Raw genomic sequence first — 10,832 nt, 5'->3', positions numbered from 1 at the left:
GACAAATTACATTCGTGGGGAAAATAGTTACACTCCTGTACAGACGGTGGCGGTAGAGAACTGTTGATTAACCGAAGAAGAACCATGAACCAGCGCGCACACATTTACTTCCTGTGTTTTCTTGAAAGTGTGTAGAGAGAGGTGAGTATTCTCAGTCTCAAGTCAGTTTATCTGCAATCAGGGCTCAGGAAATGCTCTGTTTGCACACATATACATATTGATCTGTTTAATCTGTACATTTGTCTGGTCAGCGGCACCAGCTATCAGTTCGAGGTGATAACGCTTACTAGAAATGTTAAATAGCTAGCTAATGCTAGTTAGCGTGCCTCACCGCTTCATTCATTGTACTGTACTAGCTAGCCAGTAGTAGCTAAAGCTATCAAGCTAAAGTACCCCACTTTTCTTTCATTATTTGTTCATTTTGTTTAAAAAAAATTGTGCCCAGCTAATGTGGCTATGTTTTTGTTTTGTTGTTCCAGGTGAAAGAGCGCCAGGGGAAAGTTGTTAATCATGGATATTCGACCAAACCACACCATTTACATCAATAATGTAAATGATAAGATCAAGAAGGATGGTAAGAATCACAGTGCAACTTTGTTCCACGATCATGTCTCTAGCTACAGCGTTCCTTCAGGACTAGATAGCTATTTATCCGCTTGTACTGGAGCTGTAGTAAGTTTACATAGATTTCTTTGTCTGTGTCAATTGTCTATAAGTAACAACAGTTAAGTAACATTTTTTGTTGTTGCCTTCTAGAACTGAAGCGGTCACTCTATGCCCTGTTCTCTCAGTTTGGGCAAGTCATGGACATTGTTGCCATGAAAACCATGAAGATGAGAGGGCAGGCGTTTGTGGTGTTCAAAGAGCTTGCCTCGGCTACGAACGCACTGCGTCAACTTCAAGGTTTTCCTTTCTACAATAAGCCCATGGTAAGTTACTACTTAGTTTCACAAATGGAAGTAGTACAGGGTGTTATTCATTACCATATATGAGCAAAACTTTTTGCACCGTAGCAGCTAAACATTTTGCTGTGAAAATGTGGAGTTTCTTAGTGGACAAGTTCAGGCAGTTCCTCAGCTTTTCGGTCTGTTTTCTACCATTTGGTTTCTAGTGAATACGACCCAGGTCTGTGCTAAGCAAAAATCTTATTGTACTTGTCTCTTATTTTCAGCGCATTCAGTATGCTAAGACAGACTCTGAGGTGATCTCCAAAATCAGAGGCACATTTGGGGACAAGGACAAGAAGAAGGACAGGAAGAAGAAGGCTCAAGATCAAGTGGCCAACGTGGCCAAGAAACCAGCACTGGTGAGACTAGTATAGTATATCAAATCACATTTTCAAATGTTATTTGTCACATACGTCGAATATAATAGGTGTAGACCTTACAGTGAAATGCTTACTTTCAAGCCCTTTAACCAACAATGCAGTTTTAAGACAAGTAAATGTTAAGTGAAAAATAAAAGTAACAAATAATTAAAGTAGTAAAATAACAGTAGCGAGCCTATATGCAGGGGTTACCGGTACAGGGTAATGTGCGAGGGTATCAGTTAGGTGAGGTAATATGAAGGTAGCGTTTTTAAAGTGACTATGCATAGATAATGAACAGAGAGTAGCAGCAGCATAAAAGAGGGGGGCAATGCAAATAGTCTGTGTAACCATTTGATTAAATGTTCAGGAGTCTTATGCCTTTGGGTAGAAGCTGTTAAGAAGCCTTTTGGACCTAGACTTGGCGCTCCAGTACAGCTTGCCGTGCTGTAGCAGAGAGAACAGTCTATGACTAGGGTGGCTGGAGTCTTAGACATTTTTTTATGGCCTTCTTCTGACACCGCCTGGTATAGAGGTCATGGATGGCAGAAAGCTTGGCCCCCGTGATGTACTGGACTGTACGCACTACCCACTGTAGTGCTTTGCGGCCGGAGGTCGAGCAGTTGCCATACCAGGCAGTGATGCAACCAGTCAGGATGCTCTCGATGGTGCAGCTGTAGAACCTTTTGAGGATCTGAGGACCCATGACAAATATTTTCAGTCTCCTGAGGGGGAATAGGTTTTGTCGTGCCCTCTTCACGACTGTCTTGGTGTGTTTGGACCATGATAGTTTGTTGGTGATGTGGACACCAAGGATCTTGAAGCTCTCGACCTGCTCCACTACAGCCCTGTCGATGAGAATGGGGGCGTGCTCGGTCCTCTTTTTCCTGTAGTCCACAATTATCTCCTTTGGATCACGTTGAGGGAGAGATTGTTTTCCTGGCACCACACAGCCAGGTCTCTGATCTCCTCCCTATAGGCTGTCTCATCATTGTCTGTGATCAGGCCTAATACTGTTGTGTTACCGTTGGAGTTATGCCTGGCCATGCACACATAAGTGAACCTGGGGTACAGGAGGGGACTAAGCACGCACCCTTGGTGGGCCCCCATGTTGAGGATCAGTGTGGCGGATGTTTTGTTACCTACCCTTACCACCTGGGGGCGGCCTGTCAGGATGTCCAGGATCCAGTTGCAGAGGGAGGTGTTTAGTCCCAGGTTTCTTAGCTTTGTAGGCCCAGGTTTCTTAGCTTTAAGGGCACTGTGGTGTTGAACGCTGAGCTGTAGTCAGTGAATAGCATTCTCACATAGGTGTTCCTTTTGTCCTGGTGTGAAAGGGCAGTGTGGAGTGCAATAGAGATTGCATCTTCTGTGGATCTGTTGGGGCGATATGCAAATTGGAGTGGGTGTAGGGTTTCAGGGATAATGGTGTTGATGTGAGCCATGACCAGCCTTTCAAAGCACTTCATGGCTACAGACGTAAGTGCTACGGGTCTGTAGTCATTTAGGCAGGTTACCTTAGTGTTCTTGGGCACTGGGACTACGGTGTTCTGCTTGAAACTGCTTGATATTAAAGACTCAGTCAGGGACAGGTTGACAATGTCAGTGAAGACACTTGCCAGTTGGTCGGCGCATGCCCAGAGTACACGTCCTGGTAATCCAGCCTTGCAGCCAGATGAATGTTGACCTGTTTAAAGGTCTTACTCACATCAACTACGGAGAGCGTGATCACACAGTCGTCCAGAACAGCTGATGCTCTCATGCATGTTTCAGTGTTGCTTGCCTCGAAGCGAGCATAGAAATAATTTAGCTCGTCTGGTAGGCTTGTGTCACTGGGCAGCTCTCGGCTGTGCTTCCCTTTTGTAGTCTGTAATAGTTTGCAAGCCCTGACACATCCGATGAGCGTTAGAGCCGGTGTAGTATGATTCATTCTTAGTCCTGTATTGATGCTTTGTCTGTTTGATGGTTCGTTGTAGGGCATAGTGGGATTACTTTTAAACTACCGGGTTAGAGTCCTGCTCCTTGAAAGCGTCAGCTCTACTCTTTAGCTCAGTGCGGATGTTGCCTGTAATCCATGGCTTCTGTTTGGGGTATGTATGCTACAGTCACTGTGGGGATGACGTTGTCGATGCACTTATTGATGAAGCCAGTGACTAATGTGGTGTACTCTTCAATACCATCGGAAGAATCCCGGAAAATATTCCAATCTGTGCTAGCAAAACAGTCCTGTAGCTTAGCATCTGCTTCATCTGACCACTTTTTTTATTGACCGAGTCACTGGTACTTCCTGCTTTAGTTTTTGCTTGTAAGCAGGATTCAGGAGGATATAATTATGGTCAGATTTGCCAAATGGAGGGCGAGGGAGAGCTTTGTATGCATCTCTCAGTGTGGAGTAAAAGTAGTCTCGAGTTTATTTTTTTATTTTTTATTTCTTCATCTGATTGCCCATTTAACATGCTGGTAGAAATGAGGTAAAATGGATTTAAGTTTCCCTGCATTAAAGTCCCCAACCACTAGGAGCTCCGCCTCTGGATGAGTGATTTCCTGTTTGCTTATGGCTGAATACAGCTCATTGAGCACTGTCTTAGTGCCATCATCATAGGCTATATTACTGCGTCCCAAATGGCATCCTATTCTCTATACCATATATTATAGTGAATCTTTTTGACCAGAGCCTATAGGGCAGGGGTCGGCAACCTGCTCAACTGCAGGCTTTTTTTGGCCCCATTTGTTTGGGTAAAAAAAGACTGTAAAATCACCAGGAATTCAGCTACAATTAGTTTAATTTAGGAAATATGTTCCCAAGAGACCTACAGTTGAATTCGGAAATGTACATACACTTAGGTTGGAGTCATGAAACAAAGATTATTTTGCTTATAATTCACTGTTTCACAATTCGTGGGTCAGAAGTAGAGGTCGCCCGATTATGATTTTTCAACGCCGATACCGATTATTGGAAGACCAAAATAGCCGATAGCCGATGATTAATAATAATAATAATAATAAATAAAAGTTTTAAAAATTGTGTTTGTAATAATGACAATTACAACAATGCTGAATTAACACTTATTTGAACTTAATATAATACATCAATAAAATCAATTTGGCCTCAAATAAATAATGAAACATGTTCAATTTGGTTTAAATAATGCAAAACGAAGTGTTGGAGAAGAACGTGAAAGTGCAATATGTTCCATGTAAAATATGTGCTATGTTAGAAAGCTAACGGTTCAGTTCCTGGCTCAGAACATGAGAACATATGAAAACTGGTGGTTCCTTTTAACGTGAGTTTTCAATATTCCCAGGTAAGAAGTTTTAGGTTGTAGTTATTATAGGACTATTTCTCTCTATACCATTTGTATTTCATTAACCTTTAACTATTGGATGTTCTTATAGGCACTTTAGTATTGCCAGTGTAACAGTTTAGCTTCCGTCCCTCTCCTCGCTCCTCCCTGGGCTCGAACCAACAACACAACGACAACAGCCACCACATCGAAGCAGCGTTACCCACGCAGAGCAAGGGAAACAACCACCCCAAGGCTCAGAGCGAGTGACGTTTGAAACGCTATTAGCGCGCACCCCGCTAACTAGATAGCCATTTCACTTCGGTCAAACCAGCCTCATCTCGGGAGTTGATAGGTTTGAAGTTATAAACAGCGCAATGCTTGACGCACAACGAAGAGCTGCTGGCATAACGCACAAAAGTGCTGTTTTAATGAATGTTTACGCGCCTGCTTCTGCCTACCACCGCTCAGTCAGATACTTAGATACTTGTATGTTTATATGCTCAGTCAGATTATATGCAACACAAGACACGCTAGATAATATCATCAACCATGTGTCGTTAACTAGTGATTATGATTGGATGTTTTTTATAAGATAAGTTTAATGCTAGCTAGCAGCTTACCTTAGCTTACTGCATTTGCGTAACAGGCAGTCTCCTTGTGGAGTGCAACGAGAGAGCGGCAGGTCGTTATTGCGTTGGACTAGTTAACTGTAAGGTTGCAAGATTGGATCCCCCGAGCCGACAAGGTGAAAATCTTTCTTTCTGCCCCTGAACGAGGTAGTTAACCCATCGTTCCTAGGCCGTCATTGAAAATAAGAATGTGTTCTTAACTGACTTGCCTAGTTAAATAAAGGTGTTAAATAAAAAAAAATCGGCGCCCAAAAATAAAGATTTCCGATTGTTATGAAAACTTGAAATCGGCCCTAATTAATCGGCCATTCCGATTAATCGGTCGACCTCTAGTCAGAAGTTTAAATGCACTTTGACTGTGTCTTTAAACAGCTTGGAAAACTCAAGAAAATGATGTCATGGCTTTAGAAGCTTCTGATAGGCTAATTGACATATTTTGAGGTGTGCCTGTGGATGTATTTCAAGGCCTACCTTCAAACTCAGTGCCTTTATGCTTGACATCATGGGAAAATTAAAAGAAATTAGCCTCAGAAAATAAATTGAAGATCTCCACAAGTCTGGTTCATCCTTAGGGAGCAATTTCCAATCGCCTGAAGGTACCACGTTCATCTGTACAAACAATAGTATGCAAGTATTAACATCATGGGACTACACAGCCGTCATTCCGCTCAGAAAGGAGACGCGTTCTGTATCCTAGAGATGAACGTACTTTGGTACAAAAAGTGCAAATCAATCCCAGAACAACAGCAAAGGACCTTGTGAAGATGCTGGAGGGAACAGGTACAAAAGTATCTATATCCACAGTAAAACAAGTCCTATATCGACATAACCTGAAAGGCTGCTCGGCAAGGAAGAAGCCACTGCTCCAAAACCACCATTAAAAAAAGCCAGACTACAGTTTGCATCTGCATATGGGGACAAAGATTGTACTTTTTGGAGAAATGTCCTCTGGTCTGATGGAACAAAAATGGAACTGTTTGGCCATCATGACCATTGTTATGTTTGGAGGAAAAAGGGGGCGGCTTGCAAGCTGAAGAACACCATCCCAACCGTGAAGCACAGGGGTGGCAGCATCATGTTGTGGGGGTGCTTTGCTGCAGGAGGGACTGGTGCACTTCACAAAATAGATGGCTTCATGAGGGAGGAAAAATATGTGGATATATTGAAGCAACATCAAGACATCAGTCAGGAAGTTAAAGCTTGGTCACAAATGGTTCTTACAAATGGACAATGACCCCAAGCATACTTCCAAAGTTGTGGCAAAATGGCTTAAGGACAACAAAGTCAAGGTATTGGAGTGGCCATCAAAGTCCTGACCTCAATCCTATACAAAAATTGTGGGCAGAACTGAAAAAGCATGTGTGAGCAAGGAGGTCTACAAACCTGACTCAGTTACACTAGCTCTGTCAGGAGGAATGGGCCAACATTCACCCAACTTATTGTGGTAAGCTTGTGGAAGGCTACCCGCCACGTTTGACCCAAGTTAAACAATTTAAAGTCAATGCTGTATTAAGTTTTGACCCACTGGGAATGTGATGAAAGAAATTGAAGCTGAAATAAATCATTCTCTCTACTATTATTCTGACATTTCACATTCTTAAAATAAAGTGGTGATCTTAATTGACCTAAGACAGGGAATTTTTACTAGGATTAAATGTCAGGAATTGTGAAACTGAGTTTAATGTATTTTTCTAAGGTGTATGTAAACTTCCGACTTCAACTGTATGTGATCGTGTCTCAATGTATTTCAATGTATGACATTTTAAGTTTTCTTGTCATGTGCACAAGTATAGTGAAATGCCTTTCTTGCCAGCTCTTAACCCAACAATGCAGTAATCAAGATCAATGTAGTACTAAAAATAACATACGGTAGAACAAAAACAGAAATAATAAGAACACAGGAAAGTAAGTAAGCTATTTACAGGTTCAGTTCCAATACCATATTTACGATACTGGAGAAATAGGTAGTAGATGTGTTTAGGGGTAAGGTGACTAGGCATCGGGATATATGATAAATAGAGCAGCAGCAGCGTATATGTGAGTACGTGTGTCAGTATAGACGTGTGTACGTGTTATATGTGTTAACAAATGAAGTGTGTGTGTCCGAGTGTCATGGTGCATGAGTGGCGGCAGGTAGCCTACTGGTTGGAGCGCTAGGCCAGTATAACCGAAAGGTTGCTAGATCGAATCCCCGAGCTGACAAGGTAAAAATCTGTCATTCTGCCCCTGTTCCTAGGCCGTCATTGTAAATAAGAATTTGTTCTCAACTGACTTGCCTAGTTAAATAAAGGTCAAATAAAAATGAGTGTGTAGAGTCCTGTGAGTGTGCGTAGAGACGGTGCAAAATCAAATAGAAGGCACTACTTAGATTGTTATAATTATGCTCTGCCCCCCGACCATCCGCTCTGACAAAATTTGTCCCGAGGCTGAATCTCGTTGCCTACCCCTGCCATAGGGCACGAGTATTTGTCAACATATTGCACATAGCCACCCTGTACGCTTTTGAATGTAGTCAGAAATTGTACTCCAACGCTATTTTCATAACTTGTTTATCCTTTCTATTAACAGGGATCAGCCAACACAAACAATGCTCCAACAACCATGCAGGTAAGAATTATAACCTAGAATGTTAAGTGAACTTGTTAATTTTCCGTTTGCTGAGTAAACTGTTTGTCCTGTGTAACTGTGTTATTTTCCTGCTGCCATCTGTAAGTGTTTGATAAAAGATCAAATTTTATGTGACGTCTGTCAGATTACTCTGTGTAATCCACTGTTTTCCAATAGAATATGAAGTTAGCGCATGTTCGAAGTCACTATCACGTGATACTTCTATAAATGATTTAATGCTAAATGCTTGTCCTGATTTGTTATAGAGTTGGAATCCATAGTTTTTGGTAAGAAATCACATTCTATGCATCCCCTGCCCCCCCCCCACCCCCCAAAAAAAAAGAATCAGCCGTGCAGTGACGTGGCTGCGCCTTCTCCGTTGACAAACAACGTCTCCCTGGGCGGCGGTCGCGTAAAATGCTGTTTAAAAAAAAGAATAATAAATATGATTTGCACCACCCAAAGAAAATAACGTAGTTACACAGGAGAAACATAGGTACAAGTTACACCGTAACGAATGCATTTTTCACTGATACCGACTGTAATAGGGGGTACACTCCGCCGACACGCGTCGCAACTCAACCCCATTTGAGATGTATATGGAGTTGTGTTTACTCAGCAAACGTCCCTTGTGTGTGACGGACTAAATCACTAGTGATGATGGACTCTCTTAATAAGCGCAATGTTGAAGTGACTTGTATTCTTGCAAAAAAAGGAGCCTTTTACTGTTTTGATACGCCCTGTTTGGATTAACTGTTGGAGGGCTACAGATAGTCTGGTCTGCTTATTGACTAAGCTGCAAAAATGTTCCATGGGAAGGTTTTATGTGACAATCACAGACTGATTTCTTTGTCTTTTTAGGTTCCAGACAATCCACCCAACTACATTTTATTCCTTAATAACCTGCCAGAGGAAACGAATGAAATGATGCTCTCCATGCTGTTCAATCAGTGAGTATTGAATGATCTTGTTGTCAAATGAGTAAACTCGCCTAGATGCCTGATTTGCATTCATTCTTCGGCAGCAATTGTTATTGAGTCTGGCTCGTGAACTTGTGAAATATACAGTAGTTGCTTTATATCAGGGTTTCTTAAAATATGGGTAGGAGCCCTTGGGCATGTGAGAGGTAGGTTGTGAGTTATGAGAATACACGTATAATCACACACTATTTCTTCTTAATTTGGGTCGTTGGAGGACGATTTGGGTCAATTTCTAATTTTGGTCTCCGAAGCTGAAAACGTTTCAGAACCTCTGCTTTATATAATTCAGACTTCACCATTGCCAGGTGGTGAAGTCTTTGATATATGATATTTTGCAGAATGGCAACTGGGGCTCTGTTCAAGAGGGTGCAAAACTACAGGACGTTGAGATAGAAATGCATTGTGTCGAACAAACCTGCTTATCTACCATGTAGAAAAGGGAGATCATGTCAGCTCTATTCATTACATTTCTGATTTCTGAACACTTCACCTCTCTCAATATACCCATGATTTCTCTTTTTCCTCATAGATTCCCTGGTTTCAAAGAGGTGCGACTCGTCCCCGGCAAACACGACATCTCCTTTGTAGAGTTTGAGAGCGAGGGCCAGGCGGGAGTGGCCAAAGATGCACTGCAGGGCTTCCGGATTACGGCCCAATGCGCCATGAAGATCACTTATGCCAAGAAGTAGTTCCCACGATGACGTCACTGGACAGGGAACACACATTGGACTCTGGGTTAGAGATGGGTTGGACCCCCTGATTTTTACTTTGTTTTTTGTATCGGCTGTGGAATCTCCCAGGAGTTTTTGTTGTTTTTTTGACTGATTTCTGTGCAGTCGCTGTGAGGTGGACTGTGAAGATAATCCTCTAAACATCGCCTCTCTATTTTGTATGGCACAGTAATAAAGAAGTTTTGTGCAACTGTGGTGCCTATGATGCTTGCTCTGACATGTTCCAAGTTTCTATCCCTGGTCCTGAAGGCCCCAAAAGGACAGATGGTGATTGTAGATTCAAGCCCAATAACATGTAAAAATGTCCTGTCATGACATCCTTATTCTCTGAAAACATATAAATGTGAAATTGTTTTCTTTGCAAATTCACATAGTTGGGGATACCAATCATTGGTCCAGTGATGAAGTGTGTAAATTGTCATAGTTCCCATCCCAGTCATATGCTTACAGCCTGAATGCAGTTATTACAGTTCAGTTGAATCTTCAGAAACCCCTCTAACCAGTTCTGTTGTTGGGTGAAACATCTGGGCTCTCCTGCAGTCATTAGCCCAAAACTATACTTAAAAGTGGCTGGATTGACTTCTTAAATTTGAATTGGAGGTTAAAGCTTTTTGATCAGCATTCCCAGTAATTCACCGTGATTTATTCAGACTATTCGGATCTAGCGCTGTCTGCGTGCCTTCGCAATACTTCAGCATCTCAACAGACAGGCACATCAATAATGTTGTCTACGAGTATATAGTCAGAACACAACATATTGATCAAATGTTTGATGAAAGCTAGTGCAGACAACGGGTTCAGCAATTTCCCAATGAATAATTATAATTTTGATGTCATCAAATTGTGTATGCTCCCTGGAGCTATAGAGAGAGAGAGGGGTAAAATGAGAAACAGATTTATCTCCCAAAGATTTATAAAACGTGATGACATGAGTCCAGATGCTTTCGATTGTCGCATGCTATGATAAGTGCCTCGTGAAGATAGGACACATTTTCCATGAGGGGGAATCTCTGGTAAATGGTCCAACTGGTTTAAGATCATTTTCATAAAGATCATACTGTATGTCCATGTCCCAAATGGCACCCTATTCTCGTATTTAGTGCCTGTCTTTTGACTAGGGCTCCAGTCAAAAGTAGTGCACTTTTTAACATAATCGGGTGCCATTTAGGACATTGGATATTGATCTGCTCCACTTCTAACTGGTCTGCTTGAGCTGTAGTTATATATTCTGCTCTATATTAGCACTGACTGGCCTCAAAGAGAGTCATTTCCCCAAAGCTAGTCCTCAGGGTCAT

General features: G+C 42.0%; 1 protein-coding gene across 2 annotated transcripts; it reads left to right on the top strand.

Moving 5' to 3' along the window:
- Positions 1-9,727, top strand: LOC110486026 (U2 small nuclear ribonucleoprotein B''). 2 transcript variants are annotated; one of them, XM_021557330.3, is made up of 7 exons: positions 1-141; positions 480-574; positions 757-929; positions 1,172-1,306; positions 7,788-7,826; positions 8,688-8,776; positions 9,336-9,727. In XM_021557330.3, the coding sequence occupies exons 2-7, from the start codon at positions 511-513 to the stop codon at positions 9,493-9,495; spliced, it is 660 nt and encodes a 219-aa protein (XP_021413005.1). In that variant the 5' UTR covers positions 1-141; positions 480-510; the 3' UTR covers positions 9,496-9,727. The 2 variants fall into 2 exon arrangements, with proteins under 2 accessions (XP_021413005.1, XP_021413006.1); XM_021557331.3 differs by having other exon boundaries at positions 95-273.
- The last annotated feature ends 1,105 nt before the right edge of the window (positions 9,728-10,832 follow it).

Source organism: Oncorhynchus mykiss, chromosome 13 (genome assembly GCF_057628025.1).
Source record: "Oncorhynchus mykiss isolate SJ-2025 chromosome 13, ASM5762802v1, whole genome shotgun sequence".
NCBI classification, from domain to species: domain Eukaryota; kingdom Metazoa; phylum Chordata; class Actinopteri; order Salmoniformes; family Salmonidae; genus Oncorhynchus; species Oncorhynchus mykiss.
The sequence above is the reverse complement of the archived record's forward strand: the minus strand, read 5'-3'. Positions and strand labels throughout refer to the sequence as shown.